This window comes from Accipiter gentilis, chromosome 9, assembly GCF_929443795.1.
Source record: "Accipiter gentilis chromosome 9, bAccGen1.1, whole genome shotgun sequence".
NCBI lineage: Eukaryota > Metazoa > Chordata > Aves > Accipitriformes > Accipitridae > Astur > Astur gentilis.
The window spans coordinates 30,227,435-30,251,345 of NC_064888.1; the positions used below are offsets into that span (position 1 = coordinate 30,227,435).

Sequence of the window (23,911 nt, forward strand, 5' to 3'; positions counted from 1 at the left end):
TCGAAAGCCTGGACCGTCACCAAAACAGGAAACAGAAAACCTAAGCTGCGAATCCAACTGAACAAATCAGCCAGATTGGAACAGTGTTGGGAAAGCCCAGCTTTTATTACAGCTGGATTGCGGGCTGCTCAGCACTGCGGGCAATCAGAGCACAGCAGCAGTAGGAAATGACCCTGTAGGGAGCAGCCTGCAAGCCAAACACAGCATAACCCGGACAGGACAGTACACAGAAGCAGGGAGGACGCAAGGGTAGGGCAGATGAAGAGTTATAAGGAAGAAGCCAGGAACACATTTGTAAAAGAGCCTAAGGGACTACAGGGAGATGTTGGTTTCTTTTAGGACAATAGGAACAGAAGCGAAGAGCACAGCTTCACAGCCTAATTACTGCAGTAATCCATAAATTACTGCACACGCTTCATCACGAGTCATGGCTCAAAAATTAAGGGCATGGATATCTCCCCGCGCATCCCACCTGCCAGGTAAACCAGACTTTTTTATGCCTCCTCCCTCAAAGTTTAAGCTTCCATGTTTTTCTGGCTGGGAGCACGTGCTCAGTCACTGCTCTACAGACAGGCAATAACTCAGTGGACTCTCTGGGCTCAACAACCCAAAAGCCCATGGGATTAAGGCTACATTCCTGAAAGTTAGTTAATTAAACTCTAGGTCAGGCTTTGTCTTATGAGGCTGAGCTGCTGCAGAAAAACAGAGCAGGTGACCATGAAACTAAAGGCCATTTCATCGTGCAGAGAGGAGACATGAAGGCGGCACAAGCAACTCTGTTCTGCCATCCCTTGGTGGCCGAGTCCCTCGCTTGGCAATATATGTTCTCCTTTAATCCAGCCAGTTGAATGGCATGTCTATGCTGGTATATCAATATATGAACCACCTCTGCACTGAGGGCTAAAAGAAGCAGCTGAAGAAATAGATAAAATAATTAGGGTAGTCTAGATGCTGCCCCCAGGCTACACCCCTACCACCCCCAGTGAGATGAAGGATGGACAATGAGGTCCAGGGAAGACTGAATTCATAGGGCTTGGGCACCACTGGCTCACTGTTTCTGGAGGGGCTTGGCAGAGTAGCAAAATGAGGGAATAAATTGGGGATTTCTGTGGCTGATCGTGCTCCTTCCTGCAGTGACTGCTGAGGCTGAGAATCGCCCTGGAGGTGTCCTTCCCCCAGACCCTACGCAGTGGTCCAGTGAGCCCCAGATCTCCTCCTTTCCCCCACAGTTCACAGAAGAAAAACACTAAGATGTTTCCATTGGCTTTTACATCATCTTTTTGTAGAGACTAATCTTCAGTTTCAACAATACATCTTTTGTGAAGCACTCCCAGCAGAAACCTTAGACACCTTCTCTAAGATCTGTTTGCTTACAGAAGACGAGGTAGGATTTGTTTAAACCCAGCTAGATTAATGTCTTGCAGACATTAGTGAAGTGAGATTTAATCAGGTTATTGCTCTACATTTTCCAGGGAAATAAATCACACATATTACTAGGTTGGAATAAGATGCAAGGCTTGAGCTGAGAACATTTAGCCTTTTTTGTTTTTCCAGGGGGGAAGCGAATGGATAACTTGAAAATTCCTGCAAGGCTGTTGAACAGGGAGCTCAGCAAACGTCCCTCAACGACTTGTAGGAGGGAAAAGAGAAAGCACGCCATAATGGCTAGTGCCAGCCCAGGGGTGGGCCTTGGTCCCCATTCCCTGCCTTGAGGAGGTCCAGTCCTGACCCTATTTTACTCAGGCCTAATGCTCTAGGGTCCATATCAGTACAAAAAGCAGACAGAAGTGTTAAACAGCATTTAAAGCAGATTCCTGAGGTCCATTTGAGATCGTCCAGATGAACTCTCCCATAACCCTGGGGACCTCACTCCTCTTCTGGGTGTCTGTTTCTGCCTGGGACATGGGGATGCCTCCTTGCATCAGAGGGGTGTTGTGGGATCAAGCAACATTTGCAAACCTTCTTACAAAGGATGGAACCTTCTTACTAAATGGAAGCTGTGATGGTCAGCAGGTCTCGAGAGTATAGGTATATCCTGCTGCAATGGTTTCTAAGTTTGCAATATGTGTTTAACAATGAACACGCAACTGTATTTATTCACCGCAGACATTTTTCTAAACCAAAGCTGGCTACAAAAAAACCAACAGAAAACCAGCTCTTTTTTCAGACCTTTGATTTAAAAACTGCTCATTCTCTCATTCAAAAAAGACTTCACTCTCTCTACGCTAGCAGTGTTTTCTTTAATACAAATGCTAATACGTCCCCTTGTGTAAAACCATGTATGTGCAAGAGACAAAGCTGGGGAAATCAAACTGAGTCCTCTCCTCTATACCAGCATGGGAACAGATAGCTGAAGCCAATACAAATCTTTCCACTAACTACAGGTTTGTGTGCGCTGAAGTTCCCAAAACCCAAAAGCTTTACATCCATTTCCCCTTATCTAATGGGCTATGCAAACACTGGAGAAAGCAAATTATGGTAACACAGCCTGCAATCAAGTTTCAAATCATGCGACAAAGCAGCACAAAACACAATGGGACCAAGTCAAAATCTTATTGCGGAGCACAGCAAAATACATCCTGTTCGGTATGAAGGAGAAAAGGAAATATGAGGCGAGGCAGCACAGTTGCTTGTAAATACCCTCCTGCCAACGCTTTCCCTGGATAAATTAGTCCTCTGAACCCTGACTGCATCAGCATGAATCAGTCCGTCTGCTCCAAGGTAAAGGCTACAATTCTGTTTCGTATTCAATGGGAACTCTTTTCCCAGCCTTTTTCTTGGCTTCCTGCTTAGAAAGAATAGACTCTCTAGAGACAATTTTGGATCTGGACCACAATCTTGCTCCCTTCAGATAACTAAGTATCTCTGGGCAGGAGTACATTTAAAGAAGCAGCTGGTAATTATGAGCCAAGTGCTTACTGGTAGGATTTCCCCCTGCTGCTGAGCCAATGCTTTTGGGAACTAAATGACTCTTTGGTGATAATTATCACGTAAAACCCACAAGCCAGGGGAGGTTCTCTCATTAGAACCATCAGCAAGAAACAATGCAAAGGTGGGCGGAGGATGGCTGAAAATTGTGTCTGAGGGTTGCTTGACTCCCCTGTCCTCCACACACCCAATGTGGTTCTACATAATTGCTGGGCATTTTCTAGGTACTGCTTGAAAGCTACAAAATCTTTTCCCACACCTATAGCAGTAATAAAACCAAATGACCTTTTCCTTCCCGCTAATCAAAATGAACTAAGCAGCACTGGAAATCCATCACAGCACTTACTCTTTTGGAGGGTTAAGGTCTTCTGGGCGAGCCTCAAAGAACCTGAAGACTTCATCGCACTGTGAAATGTGAGGAGGAAGTCGAACTAGCGCCTGCAAAACGAAACAGGGAGGGAGAAGCACTTAGAAAAGTCAAGTTCAAAACATGGCCTCAAACATCTAAACTACCAAGCAAAAGGAGGCAAAACAGTCCTGACAGGGGGAAGGGAATACAAAAGGAAAGCATCATGCCTGGCTACTTACCTGAGAAGAATGGAAATACCATGTCTTGACTGCAAATGTCAAGTAGGATGCAATGAACTGAGACAAGCAATGGTTCTTAGAGTCAGCCAATGTAATTCTTTTGCCATGTGTACAAAAGCAGAATTTGTTCCATGTGTGCAAAACCATAACACTGAGTAGATAAGTGTTGTGTGGCTGGGACAGTCTCCACGATATGTGTTTGCACAGCACCTTAAACAGCGCTTAGGTGTTATGCCAATGCATGCAAATTCAAGCAGTGAAGATCTACAGACTCAATACCCGCTAATACAACAGATGAATGTGCTCCATAAAGCTTTCCATTAAGCACTGTCAACAGAAAAAGCAGTTTGCTAAAAAAAACCCCAACAAACCAAACAACAATTTGCTCCTAAGTTAACAGGAAAGGAAGTTTGATTAAGTGACTGGAAAAAAAAAAAAAGGCAGAGAAGCTATTTCTGCATGAAGAAGGATTCACATCACATTGTGGCTAACAATGTCCATGCATTCTGCAAGGCACAGGTACGCAGCACTAATGCATTCAGCAATAGTTAAGTACCATTTGGGAAGCAACCACATTATGTTGCAGCGTACTGGAAAGCGAGACTTCAAACCAATGAGAGAAGCACACAAGGCAGAAATGTGCTATGAATTTGCTGTTCAGAATCTAGAGCTTTATGGTGCCAAAAGAGGCCAAAGAGCTGTCCTCAGCCCACAGAGATGGGACAGCAGCTGTAAGTGACGTGACTCTGAGACTGCCTCCAGAAATGACCAGCAGGAGAGGAAAAGAGGCTGGTGTTCACCTCCTCCTGTGCTAAGTTACATTGAAAATAGGCCACAGGTTAAATATAGACCAAGCTTCTTAGAAGTGCTGTAAACCTGTTTGACAAAATGAGATTGTCTGGCTCTTCTGCTACTTGAAAGTAGGACAAACAGTCTTGAAAGATGGATGAAAAACTGCACCAGAGCTAAATGAAGGTGCATTAGGGCGAACTGGTTATACTAACCCATGAGACATCTGATTGATCTTGGTCAGACACACCAGAAGGCCCAGCCAAAGCATGAAGGCAGGATAGGGCAGCTGGTTACCCTCACGGCTGTTTTTAACCAGGCTTTCGAAGTCACCAGATTTGTTTCCAAGACCACTCCTGCTTGGGGATGTCAAGTGAAAGAGCTGAAAAATGAAAAAATCCTGCTCTGAAACTGCAGGTCTCCAGTATTAGATGATGAGGTCTTGTTTTGAGGTGACCTGAAATTCAGAGCCAAGTACTTCCACACCTACAGCTCTCCTTTCCCTGGTGGAAGCATGTTATAAAAACACAAGGAAAATCCATTTGATATAAGCAGGCTTGTGAAGAATGAGGCCCTGGCCTTTGGTCACATGCAACTGCACTATAGAGTGGAAAGAGACACCTCGCAGTAAGGGGGCAGTATCAGATGCAGAAGCCGGGCAATAGCCTGGCAGATCCAAGTGCTGGGGCATGTGTACAGAGCACGGCTGGTTGCTGCACTATCACAGGATGAAAAGAAACAGGTGGAAAACTCAAGTGCTTTAATTTGAATGAAGGATGCCCTGGTCCCCACTGCTATCCACTCAATCTTGCCTAAAAGCGTAAAAGGTGTGAGCTCTCTGCCCTTATTCCAAGTGCGCATAAATGCATGCATCCAGATGGCAAATCAGGACTAACACTGGGAAGTTAGGAACTGCCCGGGAATAGTAACAGACACAGCATGTTGAAAGACAAAGAGTAATGCCTCACCAGCACAGGCTAGCAAGGACATAGACAACATTAAAAGCACGTTTTGTTCATCTGCATCTCAAGCAGGAGACAGACTTACATAGAGATGCAATGCTGTCTAACCAACAGTGGATGGAGCTGAGATTTAGTGATGGCTCTATTACTAACACCCTTCTCAGTTCAGGCAGGTTACTTAACCTCCTTCCATCAAATTCAGCAGGGATAAATCTTCAGTTACCCATTTACAATGCTGAGCAATAACACTTACCTAATCTGCAGAAAGGTTATGAGGCTCAGATATTTAATATCTACAGTGTGTATTGAAATCTCAAAGGGCTTGATCTTGTGCAGTCAATGAGGCAAGAGCAAGCACTGCAAATGATATGTATCATTACTAGAGAAACACAAATACCCAAGTTATACCTATCGCAGGGGGTCCTGGACATCAGACACCTTCTCAAAGAGTCACCACTTCCCTACAGGTCGCAGGTGTTCACCCTTCCCAAAAACCAGGCCACAGATGTCAATACTGAGCTGGAGCACAGAGCAGGTTTTCAGTGATGGAGGAGCACAAATCCTACCAAGCTGCCATGGAGATATGTGTTTCTAAATCTTTAGAAGCCTTAGGAAATCTGCCCCCCCGAATCAGTGGTCCCCTGCCTGGAAATATCCAGGAGCACTGTGGTCCTGCCAGGCTGGGGAGGGGTAATTGAAAAGCACACCCGTGACTCCAGGCTTTCACAGGCAGTGGATAAAAATCAGCCGAAGCCATTTCCACACCCAGCCATCCACCCTCCCACCCTACGGACTTGGCAGCCCAGGGGCAGGGCAAGCTCTCCTGCTTCTGAATCACCTCCCAAGGTACTGCAATTTTCAGCCCAGTGCACAGAGGTGAAATGAAATCCACTCGGTAGTAACCTGCCATTGCATGTTTTTCGGGGAACTCAGGTGTAAGTCTGCAGCTAGTCAATTTTTCCTTGTTTTGCTTAAGGAACAAAGCTTTAAGAAGGGGTAAGAAATGCTAAGAAAGTGCAAACAAGGGAGTAAAACCAGGCAGAGTCGGTCTATTGATTTTGGACAGTGGCAGGGAGCAGCAAAGCTTTTTTGAGAAACAAATGTCTCTTCAGTAAACACGCAACATCCACCCAGGAGCAAGCCAAGTCCAACGCAATTCCAGCAAGCGAACAGAAAGTGCATTGAGGAGATGAGGGACACCACTGTCACTCTGCAAGGGGAAAATGCAAGTTTCTGGCATTTCCAGCAAGACAGTTCCAGGGCAGAGCTGCAACAGCCTGAAGGAAAGACTGCAGGGTCAAAGAAATAAGGGTAAAGAAAAAGAGGAAAACAGATGGTGAAAGGATGGAAAGGATAGGGAAGCGACATTATTCCTGGGAAGTGGAAACCAGAGCTAAATGCACACAGCTACAAACAGTAAGCATCCAGAAACAGCAAGGAATTTGCACAGGAAAGGTGAGAGATAAAAAGTGCCAGCAAGCAGAATTCAGTCTTGCACAACCACCAAGTATTATCAGTAATAGCATGTTTCCTTACTCGGCATGCAAAGGCGGACGTGCACTGCTCAGACCTCACATGTTCCTTAGGAGGTATGCTTTCATGTGTTATTTCAGCCTGTGACGATGTCTGTCTCTGTATTACAGGTTTCAGACAGTCTTGCAGAGTGGATGATTCGAAAGGCTATTAGAAAAGCTGTAACACCAGGCGGGGTGTGAGCAAGCAGCCCTCGGCACTGGGGACGGCCAGCTACTCACAGCACCAGCTCATCTGCAGGCAGGCTGCTGCATGCCGCGCACAGCACTCGAATCAGAGCACCAGGCACAGGCAGGGGTTCATCGCTTAACGTCATGTGGACTGCAGACAGCCCCGTGGGACTACGTCACAGCTCAAAGGCTCCACGAAATACATGCACGTGGGTACAAAACTGTGCAGGTACATGTAAGGATGCACTGAGTGCTCTGTGTTGCATTTATGCAGATACATTTATAAAGAACAGGCACACAGACATGTATATGTAGAGCTATACAGCGCGCGTGTAGGTATGTGATAGTCACCCCACTGAACTTTTTATGTCTAAAATGGGAGACTGGTCACACTGGTCTATCAAGCTGTACAATCGCTAGAGAAAGAACGGCACCTTCAGGGGGTGCTCTGCCTATCCCACCACATGTCTAGCTCTGGGTGGGGTGAATCATTGACTGTCTCTCCCCGCAGCCCATTGAGGGAGTTCAGATATATCACTCTTGGATCCCTAATGTTCAGTGAGGTTAATCCCGGCTCTGCACACAAATACACAGAGACAGCTGACCGTACTGCATAGTTGTGACTCCCTGACTTTTCATATTAAGTGTCCTGTTCTCAATTGTTTATCATTTCAATTAACATTAATCATTAGTGCCAGACATTTGGGAATGGCAATGAGTCCAGCAAGGGGCAAGGTGCAATTAAAATAGTTCATTTCTCAGAAGAGAGAAATAAATTGTTTCACCTAAGTGAAAACCCTTTCCATTTCTGTTTTGTTGAGAGCCTCAAGTAACTCTTAAGCTTGAACCCAAAGCACTGAAGTGTGGAGGTTGGATGGCAAACACTGAGTGTCAGACAGAGACATGGATGAAGAGTACATGGTGGTGACTCAGACTGAAGAAGAAGTGGGGAGATGTAGGAATAAGTAAAGAGCTGAGGGAAGGAAAAAAAGAGGGTGCAGAGTTTTGGAAGTAACTGGGACATAGTTCTGGGCCTCTGACATGGAGGGACCATAAGGCAATGGAAAGGGAGGCTCTACTCCAGGTGCTGAGGGGCACTGCAAACAATTAATTCTCATTACTGCAGCTGATCTAAACACATCAGGATTCTGAAATGTAGATTAAAAAATGACAGTTAAAGTTTGAAAGTTTTTCATTTAAAGTCTCATTCTTGACTATGACTAACTATTACTCCATCTTCAGTCAGCACCAGCTTAGTTGTACAATGGATAGAGACAGAAACGTCTGTGTATCTGTCTTGACAGGTTCAAGGATTAAACCTTGAAAGAGAGGCAGGACTGAGAGACCAAGAGGCAGGTAATTATGTTTTTGAAGTGTGGTCTCTCTCACTGTGGACATTAATAAAAGAATGACCAATATTTCCTGGCACTGGTGTGACTTGCTCATCTAATTCTTATTTAGGTGGCGTGCATTTGGGTACTCAAGCCACACTACAGAAAAGCCTCTTAGAAGTAGAAGTAGTAAGCTTCTACTTAAATCCACCTCCAGTTGGGACAGCAGGAAGGCATGTGACAAATTCAGGTAAGTCTTTATGACAATGAGACTTCACAGCTTCCCTGCACAAAGATGCTTCCCTCAATTAGGACCAACACACACAAAGACGCAAGTCTGCGAATGCTGGCCTGAGTCTTCCCAGAGGGCTGCGTAAGGAGAGAGCAGTGGTTTTGTGAACCACCGACCTCAGAGGTCCTTCTTGAACACAGGATGGTACATACTGGACAAGCACACACCAGAGGTGTGTTTGAGAGATCAAAAGCTTAATAAATAAAATGCCCCTGGCAAGGCAAGGCTATGAAGTTGCTCTTTCTTTCACATTGGCAAAAAGTCCTAAACAAATTAAGAAAACCAGGCCCAATGAGCCCAGAAGACCTTAAATCACACGAAACTAATTCCAAGCCTACAGTTAAGAGGGAAATCATCCAGAGATACCAATTCCAGTGGGCAGCACACATTTACTGGCAAAACACAGTTTGTTTGGTAGTTCACTCAGGTTACCAGTAAGGACATCCAGACCCTGCACTTTCATGTTTACAGATAAGAAAAGTCCTGGATATCTTCCCCTGTGTATCCCACTCCTCTGTTTTTCATTGCAACTTCAAAGTTTCTTGCGGCCTTAGCAAAACCACTGGCCTAATTACCTCTGTGATGGCATTTCTCTAAGCTGGTACAATGCAATGAAGAATCACCCAAGAGTGAGGGGTCAGGAGGCCCACGCTGTAGGGTCCAGAGGGCTGATGTCCCTGATACATAACATTCTGCAGACCTCCCCTTATTGCCAAGTATCCCCACAAACTCTCAGACAGCCTCTGCCTGTCACTGCTCCTACGCCCGGTGCCGGAACAACACCACATCCAAACAGCAGAAGTCAGACCTGCTTCTCAGCCACGCAAATCACCACGCTCTGTCAGAGACAGTCTGCAAAAACAAAACAACAAATGGTCGAACATTTGCACTGCTCATTTGCCAGTGCCCATCTGCGCTTTTTCTTTCCAGGGCAGGTGAAATGGATGGAGAACCCTCATCTCGCAAAAAAATTACCATGAACTTTGCATCCAAACCTGCCTCCCTCCTCTGCTTCCTCAGAGATTCCAGTGGACAAAGGTCTATTGACTCATTTATTCATTTTATTATCCCATGTCAGATTTTCTCCACCAACTTCACCCACATCATTCCAGCATAATTCTCTAAATTTTTCAAAATTAAGCATGTTGTCTGCCTACTCATTTTAGGACTAGCATGGGCCATAAGCTTTGCATTCTTCTTTTATAGCAGCAGGACTGAACTTGTCAAAATGATGCTTTTGCTCTGCAGTTCTATACAATTCTCTAAAGAGTCAAAACATCCACTGGACAGGAGAAGAAATGCAGAAAACAGCTCACACCTCCAAAGAGGTGGGCATGATCCCACTCTCAAGTCATGCGCATGCACCAGTAGCTGTTACAGAGTAGGAAACAGTAGTGAGTAAGATTAATTTACTAGTGTGTGGGGGGGAATTCCCTTCTTATACCAAGAGAGTATTCAATGCATTTTACTTCAGCTTTCTAGAAGTTAGCACTGGAGCTAAGCAAGTCACTCAGGTTCCCTCTGTAGTTACAGCTGAATGGAGAGAGACCCTATGTCTGGTTTAGGCTGGTGAAATGAGGCCACTCTGGTTCAGACTCACCACCTTTCTGTTCCCAATTCACAGCTTTCTGTCATTCCTACTTAACTTCATATTGGGATGGAAAGATTACAGTAAGATTATGAAAGTCATGTTCCCAGAAACGTTATAAGTGGTGACCTTCAGCAAAGGTAGAAAGAAAGCATTTCTGAATTTTAAGCCTCTGCTAAGCCCCAGAGATAAAATCCTGTCCCTGCTGAAGGTCAGTAACAGAACTACCATTGACTTCACTGTACCAAGAAGCTCCCATTCTACAAGCTGTTTCCCTAAATTCTTTGTACCTTTGAAATTCAGTGCCTGATTTTCATCATTATTTTCAGTCTTGTGGACTTTCACATCCTGGGCCAGGTTTGGAACAGCAATAACATAAGATAATCATTTTTTGAATAAATGAAAATTGGATGAACCATAAATGTTCAAAAGAAAAACTTATTCTTACAAAATGCGCACACTTAGAAAGGTTGGGAGAGGTATGAGTTGCAACTCTCAGGTCCCTCTGTTTATTTACACAGGTTACCAACTGTGTGCTGTGGGATTTAAGATTGACTGGGTACGTCCTGTGCCAGGCAAGTAAAGGAATGCCAAACTTTTTTCCCATCCCCTGCATTTGACTCCAAATCCATGCCCAGACATTAATTTGTCCCCAGTGTGGATGGTAGGCAAGCTTGTGCCCACTCTTCAAAAACAGTATAGAAGTAGCTATGATGTCCTGCCTTTCACCAGACCCAGTTATGGGCTGATTTCTTCACCCTCTGCTACAGCTTCCTCCTAATTACAGAGAGTAAATGAAGATGGTAGATGGGCCAGTAATGGCCGAAGCACTCACCTACCTGCAGCCCAGACCGTTCAGGCACAACCACAGTCATATATGCTCCAACAAGATACATCCCAGGGGGATGGATGAGTTAGCTAGGGCCTTCCTTCCTCAAAGACCTGACACCCCATGCAGAAGGACACTAAGGAGGATGTAGCCCTCTTGAAGTACACACAGACACGAGATGCAGTGCCTGCTCTCAAGCTTTTCAGTGACTACAAGCCTTGCTCTCCAGTGCCATTCAGATCTAAGCAATTTAAAGACAAATTACAGTAAACTGCAAATGAAATAAAAATACACTACATCAGGCACAGATGAGCCAGAGATGACTGGAAGGTGGGGTAATATTCTGGAGAAGTCACTATAGGTTTGTCATAGTCATTGCTGGGCACCACTGTGGCTGCTGCTGGAGACAGGAAACACTGGGCTGGGGAAAACTGGGCTAACCCAACACGGCTGGGTCTATGCTCATAAAAGCAGTGTCTATTAATAAATAGGTTAAGTAAACAGCTTGGCTTTGGGGAAGCATCCAGCGATGTCTCCGAGCTGGGCAGCAGCAGTAGATCTGCCCCGTAGCATCTGAACCAGAGTGAACTGAGCCAGACTTCTCCAGGAGAGAAAAAAAGGAGGCGAGAAGGAGGGCAGCAATCACAGCGCCGCAGTGTCAATGAACGTGCCAGCGGCCGACGCCACGACATATCCCTCGGCTGTGACCGGCAGGGCACCAGCGGGCCCAGCTGGGTCAGGTCGGGTCTGTCTGGGGCGCGGACAAAGGGGTCCCAGAGAAGCAGCTGTCCCCCTGGCATAAGTCACTGCTTTCTCCTCTGCGCATCTGCTGGGTGAACCCTGACATCAGCCCTCACCACTCCTGTCGCCGGCAGTTCCTGTCTGAAGGAGGGCCGCTGGGGACGCAGTGAGACCCTACGTATTTTAAAGAGAGCCATTCGGCCACAGGCAGGAAGACAGTGCATTAACTGTCGCACAAGAAAGACTGATCTCATGAGATAAAACTTTAATCGCAGCTTCCTCGCCCAGGGGGGTGCAGATGGCATGGGTTTCACACACCCCCCACACCCCCCCACACTCCCCGCTCCCCAGCATGCCTCAGGCACTTCAGCGATCTGCTCCCAATTTTGGATGAGCAAATGTCTGACTGGAGAAGTTCTTGGGAATGTATTTTTTCCCCTCCACCTGCTCTTCTGGCTTTCTAAAAACGGAAAGAAAACCCCATGGGAAATAAGAGAGGAAGTCTGGGGTTTAAATTATGCACTGACGTGCTCGATACCTCTACAAAAACTGGGTATCCGCCTTGCTTAGAAATGACTTTTAATCTACTGTCAGAGGATTAGTTATCATCAAATCATAAACTCTAAGCTAGAAAGGAAAGATTAGGTGACTTAACCTTCTTCTCAACACAGCTGTGCTTTTCTGTCCTGCAATAAATTTCCAGGCTTTCACTCATCTGGAGCAGCACTCCTGGAAGCCACCGATCCACCCCAGTGCTGCACCAGCTGGCACTGTCCCTCGTGTGGCACTGGGGGACAGATGGGCAGGTAACAGAAGAAAACGCCATCTTAGTTGTGCCTCTCTGCCTGCTCAACTCTTGCGTTTATAGAGGCTGAAGTAGAAATAAAATCCACATTTCGGCCAGATGAGGCTTATGGCCTTTACTGAATAAATGAGGTACCAATCCGGTGCATAAAGTTTGCAGGCTAAAATGCTGCAAAGACCCTGGGAGCAAACAGCAGCCTGTTTTCATCTGCCCTGGTAGTCCCTGCGGCGTTTGGGAAGGACCATCCTTACGAGGGACACAACACAAATGAAGCTCTTAGTAGTATCCCGCAGGGAAAGCCCAGTGTTGGTGGTGGCTATGAGCCCCCAGGCAGCAGGGCTGCCAGACACATCCCCGGAGCTCTTACCCTGCAGTACTCGTCGATGGGCTTCAGCCTCTTCACAGCTACGTCTCGGACATGGCTCCTCCGGAACAGGATCTTGCCTGAGGAGGGAACAGATGAAAGGGGAGGGTTAGGGGCATCGCCTGCCACGCGGGGTAGGGCAACGGCACCGAGCAGAAAGGTCAGCAGGCAGGGTTCCATCCCCGGCTCCAACCACAGCTGTCGGCAGTGCCGGTGGCTGAGCTCTGCAACCCCATTACGTCCCCAGTGGAGGAGTTCCAGCACTGGAGGGGTTCACACAGCAGCTGCGTTGTGTGACTGCAGTCCCCCATCGCTACAAGACAGACAGGACGGCACGCTCGGAGGAGGTGTGAGGGGCAGATCCGCTCCTGCCCTCAGAGCAAACTGCACAGAAACAAACACACTGCGGGGCAGGCAGCAGAGGGACACGGGGCAAAAGCTATTACAGGAGCATGGCACCTCCTGCAGCTGGACGCTGCTGGTATTAAGTTTGCGCAGGAGATGCTGCACACGGCCAACAACTACCGCAGGCACAGCAGCTCTCTGAAACCTCAGCGACTGCCACCAAAGTCCCGCTTGTGGGAGCCACCGAAAGGGGACCACAGTGGCTCAGGTGGCAGAGGGAGTTTTTCTGATTTCATCCTACAGATAACGCAAGAAGTTTTGGTTCCCTTTTAGAGGTGGCATTATCCTGGAATGGACCAACATTATGTTATGACTCTTTTCTACTTTGCAGCTGCTTTGGCATGTCCGTGCTGGCAGCACAGGGAGCATTGCTGGGGTGGGATGTGGGCTCCATCTATGCCCCATGCCTGCCCACTCAGCTGCCTCCCACTGTGGATGCTCCTGCCCTTGCAGGCGGACAAACCACACAGCCAGCTCACGAGCAAATACAAGGCTGTTGGTGACAGAGCCCTTATAAATCTACAGAGGGAAACCAAATAATAGAAGAAAAATAAACAAACTCTCTTTTTTTGAAAGTAAAAAAAATAATAACCTCAGTGTCCTTACTGGATGACATATCTGCAAGCAGTTAAGATTAAATAAACAGCTCGGTTTTGTGTGAAACTGATTGTAACAAAGTTTATCAAAATAATCTAGGAGCTGAGTTTCCCCACACACAAGGATGTCATAGAGTTGGTATTTTTTTGGCTAGAAGGGATTATATCTTCATAGCCTTTTTTGGTGGTTTTCTTCCCTTTTTCTTTTGTCCTGTATTTCTTTTAATGTAATGAGACAAAAAAAAAAATTATATGTTCTCCTTGTGGTGGAAGAAAACAGTATCTGCCAGCATTATTTAGTCCATGAAATGCCTACGTAAAAGAACCACTGACATATATACCACCCCTGCTCCAAACTTCTTCTGCCAACAGGCAAATAAGATACTGATCCATAGATCATGGGATAAGAAAATGGACTAGGAAATGAAATCAGATCCAAAATCTGAATATGTGGCTTTGATTTTGTCAAGATTACACAAGCTGCGAGGTTAATGAAATGGCAGCCTTTAACAGTCCAGTAGCAGAGGCTCTAAACCCTCCCAGATTCTGCCCCTTTTGGTTGCCTTTTTCTCCACAGCTGCTAATCTGGAAGGTGTTAAAGCCTTTTGTTTCAGACAGGAGAAAGTGGTTTATCTCCATCCCCAATTCTGGCAACAAAACAGTTTGCCCTGTGAGGTAAAGCCATTTCCTAGTGCCATAAATTTATCTCTCTGGGTTCCCTATGGTTATCTCATTACAAAGCTGGTGCTGAGCCATCCCTGTAGGATGCGATGGCATGCAGTCGCAGACCACAGGGAAAATCTTCAATAGGTGTCCGAGATGTTCATCTGAGCTTTAGCGATTTAGCCAAAGGCTGCTGCAGAAGGAAGGTGGCACTTCCATCTCCCTGCACCGACTGACTTTGGACACACCAAAACCTTGCTGCGTTCCTGCTTCTCTGTCCAGTAAATGGGGAGAACTACCTGCATTTCAAAACACTTCTTATTATTTCTGATAGCCTCTAGGATCACACTGTACTTGTACTGCATAACTGCAGTAAGCTGCTTTTTGTGGGGGAAGAGGTGTGGAGATAGCTGTAGAGAAAAGACTAGCTCCTTTCCCAGTGCTCCAGAAATGCAAGTGTGGGAGATCTTGGTATTTATTTGCAACTTTTATAAATATACTGCAAAGAGAAAGCAACATTTTAGAAACATTCTCACTTTCTGGCTTTCCTGTTTTCAGTTCAAGCCATGAGTCAAAAGTCGAACTGGTGTCCATATAAAAACATAAAGGAGCCAAAGACTTAAATACATTAAAGATCTCCTGTAAATGCAGTTCAGCTTTCCTAAAAGGACAGTTTACAGGGAGGCCCAGGCTTCAAAGTAACATAACAAATGAAAGACTCAAACATAAGAAACAAGATAAATATAATAAAGAACGTTATATTAAACACAGAGTACAAAAAAGACCCCAGGATATGATGAGTCTTAATTCAGTCCTTAAATGGAGATGGAAAATATCAGGATGACTGTGGTGTTAGGACAAAGCAAAACCCAAAAGGTGCTTCCATTTTTATCCTTTCAGAAAAAGGAAGATTTTCCCTCTGATCCTGGAAGCTGGAAAAGGCTCAACGAGGTCTGTGGGGAAGGTCTGTAGTTGCGCAGTCCAGTATGGTACTCAAAACTGAGATCTGGAGAAGGCTGAGTAGTTTAGAGCACCATAGAATAGCAATCAACAAAGAAAAAAGCAAGAATAAAAACAAGGACACTCTGCAAGCACATTCAGTTCTGGTGGGAAGCAAGGAGGGATGCCCTTACAAGTCCTGGGGTCCTCAGGCAGAGAAGTCTCATTGCCCAGGGTACTGAAGCACCTCTTAGGAGGGACAACTTCCCAAATGCCCAGCTTCTCCCCTTTTCTGGGAAGACAGACTGTGCTGACAGAAGCTCGGCCAAAGCCATCATGACCAACCTGCAGGAACCACTGCAGATCCAGTACGAGCTACTATTGCTTTCTCCAGTTCCCCCATTTCCACTGGTCTTCCTCTGAAAGCCAGGGAGGTCCCATGGGACTGGAAAAGGAACGTAACCTGAGAGACCCATGCTGCACACTCTTTACACTCTCCAAGTGGGTGCACTGGACACAGACCCCATTAATGAAAAGCTTTGCCTAATGAGGTAGCTATGGTCACCATAAAGAAATAAAGAGCAAGGCAGAGAGCCGAACAGCGGGGCCATGTAAGAGCCAGTGAGGAGCCCTCAGGACGGCAGTGGAAAGGAGCATTTCATGCAGCCCTAACATGAAGCAGGGAAGTCCTGGGGTGGCCGGTAAATGCAGAACAGCCCAGGCAATTTCCTTGCGAGGGTGGAGTACTGGTTTATGTGCTGCTTGGCTTTTCCTCTGGGTAGTTTCCACATCTCTAAGGAAGGGATCTACTTCTACGTGAGAACATACAGTGCTGCTTCCTCTCTCCTGAATTTTACTGCAGCTCTTTTAATCCTCCTCAGGCACTACATCCCCCTTTTACAGAAGGACGAGCAGCTTTTTAACCATGCTACAGCCCAGCTAGGAAGCGAACGGGAAGTCTGTCTTAGACTCAGATGTGAAGCTATAGGCTATGCAGGACGGTGCTGCCTCTTGCAAATACTTCATTCACCAAAGTGCCAGGCTTGGACCAGGCCAAGGGGGGTCTGGCACATGTTAGGAAGGACTCCAAGGACTGCAGCACTGGGAAAGAGAGATGTGGGGAAGACACAGGACTCCAGCCCTGCTGCTAATGCAGGATAACAATATTTATTTTTATCCTTTTTTCTTTAAAGAAAATATTATTCCTAGGAAATTAATGTGGATAAGAGGCAAAGTATCAGGTTTAGCATTGTAGGGGCATCTCAAGTCATCCCTTCATCTCTCTGTGTGTATGTATATATATATAAATATAGATGTAGTCTTTAATTCTGCGACCACACACCTCTTCTCCCACAAGACCTCAGTTTCCTCCTGTATACACAGCGGGTGCACAAAGTGGGAAGAATGAAGCTATGCAGGAGACTATCTGGCAGCTGCTGATTGTGCAAGCTTAAAGATATCCTCTGAATATCACTTTATTGCTGTATAACCTCATACTTGGAGTAGTATAGATTTTAACAAGTGCCATGGACCCCAAGAACAAACAGGCCTAAAAGCACCCCAACACTCTGGTGCTCCCATTAGCCTACAGGTCTGGGCTGAACGCACTCCAGAAGGATCCATAGCCTAATGCTTTGTAATGGTCAAGGACATAGTTTGTGCAGGGAAGAAGCCCAGCTCCTGGTGGGCTTGGTGACACTGTGGAGCACAGTCTGGAGGCAGGACAGCACCAAGCATCACTAAGCAGAGAAGCACTAGAAGTCCCCAAGGGGATGCCTAGCAGAAGAATCCAGTCTTTCCTTTTCAAGGGAGGGGGACATAAGCTATACAGTCCCTACAATCACAGCAATTGCCAGCTGTCACAGCAGCTACTGACCTAGACCGGTGATTTGTAAGCTCTAAGACAGTCTCTGAAACAAATCTCCTTATCACACCTTTCGTTGCCAAGGGGAGGTGCTGCCTATCTAGACCTCAAGACCTTCTAGAGAATCATGTCTTCATGATCTTCCCGCCACTGTGCCAGTGGCTCAGCCCTGAGCCACCAGCTCTGCTGCTCTTGGAAGCCAGGCAGTGAGTGGGAGCTGCGGCAGGGGCAACAGGGAGGCAGGGAAATTGCTGTTTAGCTCCTTTCCAAATCTACCAGAGAACAGATACACCTCTTGCTCTTACTCTCTGATTGCTGAGCTTGAGTCTCCTTTCAAGGGACATCTAGGTGACGGATTGGTCTAAGGACACCAGTTGTTTCATGCAAGAAGCATCTGTCAGAGGTCAGGAAGAGCCCAAACCCGCTGTCAAAGGGACAATGGACAAATGCATATTCACATTTAATCTTCTACTTCAAGTACCATCAGCACACTTCAGAGGGCAATACCTGAAGCTAGCCATATGATAAATATTCAACAGCAGCCAGCCTGAAGACTAATGGGTGCATTAAAATACTGTAATGTCTCATCTGATTAAAGAGACATGTGCTGCCTCTGACTACAGAAGCTACACCTGCGGACGCTCTGTCAGTCAGCTGTCTCCTAAGAGCAGGGAAAAGCTCCTGTTTCTGCCTCTTCATGTTGTTCTTGTTACTGTGCTATTGGTTCTCTCCTCTTTTTACCCAAGAACCTGGGAGGTACCAGATCTGTATATGTATATTGCCAAGCAATGTGTTCCACCTTACATCAACTTCTCAGAGAGAGAGTTTGCTTATGAGATGAGGTCAGACTCTTTTTGCAGTTACACTGGGGTTGCATTGGTAAAAAAAGAGTAAAGAATTTAGCCCTCATGCAGTTACAAGTTCTCCTTTCAGGCTAAGCAGCTTCCTCCAGTGTAACTAAAACCATTTTGCCGCTCAAGTATTTTTATGAAGGCTTCTACTCCTTACACATAGTTGTTATTATTATTTTTATACACTGAAGAAGCACAGATGTGCAATCAGATATGATACAAATTCCCCTTAACCCATTTAAGCTGTGACATCCACCTCAGGGTCTTGCCCAAAACTCTCAGGCACCTGTCACACAATGTAACCCCCAAATGGAGCATTTAAATACACACTGCCGCCTTGCAACATAAAATAGGTAATTCAACAGCACAAAACTATGGGAGAGAAGAACAATTCTAGTTTCTCATGGAAGTACATGTGATTGTCAACCAGATGGCAATCTAACAGTGGCCAAAAATAGGTGTGTTCCTTACAAAATAATGTCTTACTTTTACATGGGGATCCCAGTTTCCATGGATTGTTTCACCCATAATTTCCTGCAGTCAGAAAGCCAATGCCAGGGTCCTAACACTGATGGCATTTGGTCCTGACAAAGAAAGGGGAGGGAAATGATTCATAGTGTTTCCACCAGTGGGAGAGGGAAGGACTTTTTTAATAAGTAGAAACTCATGACAGAGTCAGAACTGTTGGCTGAACTTGGCTGCCAAAGGGCCTCAGTTGATAAAGGCCTTTGCTAATCAGCAGGAATTACTATGGAAGGTGACAAGAGGTGATGGAGACAGATGGGGCAGCCAGGAAAGCCAACACAAGCAGTAATAATACTGCCCTGAGATATGGGGGATGGTGGGGAGAGTGTCCTTCTGCACTTGGATCCTGTTTTTAATGTGCATAAGCTGCAATGTTAAAGAAAATCACCGAGAAGCAATAAAGCATGGGAAGTAACATGGCTTGTATAAAAGAATATCACCAGGAAGAGGAATTAGAAGTGATAAGCAGAATATGTCTTATGTGAATAATTACAAGGGGAAACCAAAGACAGGTAAGAGGTGAGACTAGATTCCCCACCAGCAAAGAGCTCCTAACTCTGAACCTGGCTGCCTTCCACTGTCTGTCTGTAGGGGTGGCTAGTATCCTCCAGGGGCAACAGCATCAGCTCTAGAACAGCTTTGCTAGTACAGACTTTGGGAATTCAAGCACCAGGCACAGCTGGAAGAAGGAGAAAAGCCACGAAGCACCGATGCTGAAATGCAGGAGTGACAGATGGGGGCCACGGGGTGCAAATCTCAAGCTAACAGCTCTGTTACTGTTTGTACAACGTTTTGCATAAGCCAAGAACTACTTCATGTTGCTCTATGTCCTGCTGCTATCACCCAAACAACCCATTGCTCCTCTAATCTCCTCTTCAGCTGCCCCAGCTGCAAATCTCCCACCTCTCCAAAGCAAGGCAGGAATCATGGTGCAGGAACATTACTCAGTGTTTGGTCTGGAAAGTGCTACAAAATTATCCTTTCAGTTTTCTCACTGTGGGGCAGCTCTCTGTGCATTGGTCTGTATGCACTAGCAAACCTGAAGAGATCCATCACCTTGCTTAAACCAACTTTACCACCAGAGTACAGCAAAGTAAAGCATCTACCCCACACAGGAGGATCCCAGTGTGAGCACAAGTCCCCAGATCCCTTAAAACTGAACTTCCCAGTCTGTTGCAAAATGTTGGGAGTGTTGATGCAGTGAGTGAAGTCTCCAATTTCCGCAGTGAAATCGGTGCCTCCTTGAACTACACAGCTCAACTTCCCCAAGGTGGAAAGTGAACTCATTTGTAATTACTGGTTGCAAGCGGTACATTAGCCTGCAAACAGCCAACTGCTTTTAATTGCAGAAAGCAGTCAGTTTGTCCAAGGGGAGAGGGAGAATGGTATTTATACCTGCAGCCCACAACACCGGCAACTAACACACCCTCACCCAGAGGAACCGACCTGATGATAATTCTGTGTCTCAGAGATGAGAAGCCAAAAGAGGGTCACGTTTTCAAAACATCCGAGAAACCCTGCCTTAGGAAACAGCACGGCTTCCTCACACGGAGGATGCAGGAGCGTCCCCCTCTTTGCATACAGTCTTTGCTATGCTGGGAGCAGAAGGCACAGAAAAACAGGAAAGCTTATGCAGATCCAAAGCATCACCCTTGCCTATGCATACTTCTTCCCTAAGACAAGAATCTGCACACTTACAGATCCACTGCTCCCTGCATTTTGTTGAAGGTCCTCCAAAAAGATCTGTTTCCAAATTTCTAGGACCAAATCATCTAACATGAGGAAACATCAGGGCTTAAATAATGATCAAACTATCTAGACCCTATACCAAACTGATCAGAGAAATGTCAACCACTACGTCTCATCGCTGAAACACTTGGTTTGCCTCCTCTATCAGCTGACGCCAGTGTCCTGCTTTCACCTAGGCAGTTAGTGGCTCCTAACCTGTAATCGACAATTCACTAGTGGTCCCCAAACAGTCTGCAGAGCTATGGTCAAGAGTAACTTTCACTCCATGACCAGTGTAGAAATTATGTGGATCACTGGACCTTGGTCCAACGAGTTTGGGAACCAGCAGCCCCTGTTCACATTACATATTTTCTGGTGAACATGCTTGTATCATATGAGCTACTCCAGCTCCTGACCCCAGAGTGGGAAAAGGCAAGAGTCTCTCAAATGCCTTTGTGCCACCTTAACCATGAAAAATGCTCTTCCTGAAGAACAAGACCATGCCCCTGTAGCTACACCAACTAAACTCTTCCTCTGCTCTTTCCAAAAACACATCAAGTACCACCTTGCTTACTCTAATCTGCTGAAGTCAATAAGAGTCTTTCTACTGACACTCGGTGGTATGGACCGTCAGGGAAGGACCATATGGTCCCACCTCAATCTTTTAAAGCAGCAGCCTTAACAAATTGAGCCTATTAAAACACTTGCACTGTCTTACAAGCTCTTATGAGACTTGTCATTAATGCACGCGCTAGTGTGACACTAAGCCCCAGGCCCTAGCTCACAGACCCTGGGCCAGCGCCAGCCTCGCCAACAGGGAGCCTCTGAGCTACACCCCCTGGGGTCAAAGACCTTGCAGCAAGGTCACTGGAGAGAGATGGATTTGCACCACACCCTTGCCAAACTTCACTAGAAAAGCACAGGAACATCCTAGCCACATCCTTTGGCCTGACTGGCAATAACACTGCTTGGAAGACTCCACCCTTAAGCTGGTTGAGAACAGGAGCTGTGAATAAAATAATATTTGCACTCACACCACATAGATCAAAGTTATTATTACTAGGAGGTAGGTCACGCAACAACGCGGTGCTACGACATATACTTTTACAGAAACATTGCATGTAGAAATTGAGGGGTAGGGATGCGAAGGTGTCTTCACAAGGTCACAAAATGAGCACACACTAACGAAAGCAGCGTGTCAGTCCCTCGATCCCTCTGCTGATCTCATGCAGAATGAAAATACATCTACCTTGACATCAGGGGCCAGAAAATCTTTCTGTTCAAACATTTATTCTAATCAAAAACAAATCCTCGATTTTTGCCACAAATGAGGCAAAATTCTCCCCTGTGGAAGACCTTGATTAAGTCAGCTGCCAGGTACACATGTCCCACATTACAGGAGGTGAAATTCAGTAGTCAGATTGGCAGGGACAGTGCTCCTCAGAGCAGTTGTGGTATTTGGAAGGCACCAATTAACACAGAAATTGAACAAACAAATAACGTGGCGGCAAACATAACTAGGTGTCTGTGCTTCTCAGAGGCTGGAACTCACCAGCTAAGGTTTCAGAGAGCAGTATTCAGAAACTAAATCCCCTGTGCTTTGCAAAACAGAGCACTGTTCTCTTTTTCCAAATGGAAGTGCTCTCCTGGAGTCCTCCAAGCGAAACCTCTGACTAGTTTTAAGCTGAATTTTCAGTAGACAACGACAGGCATAGAAGCAAGCCGTTGAACAACAACCAGACCAAAACCAGCCGGCCTCCGAGTCAGGAAGCTCATCTGCAGACCAGGACACCATCTCAAACCACAGGCATCATTCTCTGGTTCCAGACACATCTTTTTAGTACGCGTTACCTTTTTGTGTCGTTAAGACAATCTCTAGTAGGGATTTCCTCTCTGCCTGCTTTGATCCCTGATAAAGCTACTGTTGATTTCAAAGGCTCATGAGCGTGTGCTTTAAGGCAGGGATGGCTGATTTCTGTGTATTAGAGAAGAGAGATGGGCACTTTTATTTCCAGCACATGTTGGGGGTCTGACCAGTGAAGTCACGTTTACACCTCCCTGCACTGACTCTGAAGCCAGACCTGCACCCCTTCCCCTACCTCCTCTGAGTTTGCATTGCAATAACCCAGACGGGACATGCAACCTGCCCACATCACCTGACAAAACGGCCTTTGGGGCAGGTCTGTGGCCAGGCCACCCAGCAGCACCTCCTCTTTAAGTCTTGACCATGAAGCCAACCCTATTGCCCCTTCCTAGCTGATGGGTGCACAGCTAACCCAATCCTCTGGTAGGCAGCGGACACGGTGATCCATGTGAGCACACGTAGCCTGCACCAACACGAGCCAGCGTCCAGTCACTCAGCCTCCCAGGGACAGCAAAGCACATTCAGATCACTCTACATTGGCTGCAAGACTAAGAGCGCTCACACCAGCAGTTACCACAGCTCAGCTGATGCACAGGAACAGGGAAATGATTTTATAATTACTTATCAGATAACCAGCCTCCTTCACACCCAGCTCCTCCGCGTGTGAGCACTTCAGCCGTTTCCAGCTCAGGCCACTTAATCCAAACCATGCTCACATGCGACTTGGCACCAGCAGTGCCTGCTGACGCCAGAAAACAGCTGAGGACAATCTCCCTGAACAATTCCTCTCGGTTCCTCCACATGCAACTAAATACAGCATTAAGGGTGCGAGGGCACCCCAGAGGACAGAGCTGCTGCCCTGGAGGTCAGGGTGGAGGGTGCTGAGCATCCCTAGCTTTGCAGGGCCACCTTCTCCTGGGTTCAGCAAGGTGCCTATGTCCGATCAAAGCGGGAAATGGCACTGTCAGTTGTCAACAGCTTCGCCCACTGCAGAATAAAAAGCCTCTTTCAGGGATTAATGCTCTAAGCAATTAGTCGCCCCATGAAAGGAAAAGTGCCTTCAGCCAAGGTGACAGCAGGACCCGAGGACTATGCACGCTTTTGTTTTCCTTTCACAGTTAATATGGCCTTTTCATTTCCCAGGGAGAAGGAAAAAAGGTGGACTGGAAACTAGTGTTTTTTTATTTTTTATTTTTAATAAGGATTGCTGTGCCAGCAGCATAAAAACATGAAAATAACCCCAACTTTATTGCTACATTAAAGAAAAAACAGTAACATGAATAGGCACAGAAATCTGAATTAGGAATGTGAGCTGATAATTACCCTTTCGGGCCCTGATTAATTGCATTTGAAGCCACGGAGACACCGAGCAGCCAAACGGGACTGACTGCTAACAAAATCCACACCACCAAACAAACTGGTCTTTCTCTCCCTGTGCCACCACACAGGAATGGCAGCTCCCCAAATGCTGTTTGCCTTTGTGTCCTGGTGTGCAGTGCTACGCAGGGCCGGCCAGAGGTACAAAGTCCCACTATTGGGTACCTCAGATAACCCCT

At 46.3% G+C, this 23,911-nt stretch overlaps 1 protein-coding gene across 3 annotated transcripts in view; it reads right to left on the bottom strand.

Moving 5' to 3' along the window:
* The window catches only part of SH3PXD2A (SH3 and PX domains 2A), a 268,881-nt gene that overhangs the window by 146,817 nt on the left and 98,153 nt on the right, over nucleotides 1-23,911 (bottom strand). For all 3 annotated transcript variants that reach the window (XM_049810140.1, XM_049810141.1, XM_049810139.1), the window contains exons 4-5: nucleotides 12,924-13,000; nucleotides 3,275-3,366 (exon numbers count right to left, since the gene is read on the bottom strand). In XM_049810140.1, the coding sequence (XP_049666097.1) occupies nucleotides 3,275-3,366; nucleotides 12,924-13,000 (169 nt within the window). The remainder of the gene's footprint in view (nucleotides 1-3,274; nucleotides 3,367-12,923; nucleotides 13,001-23,911) is intronic.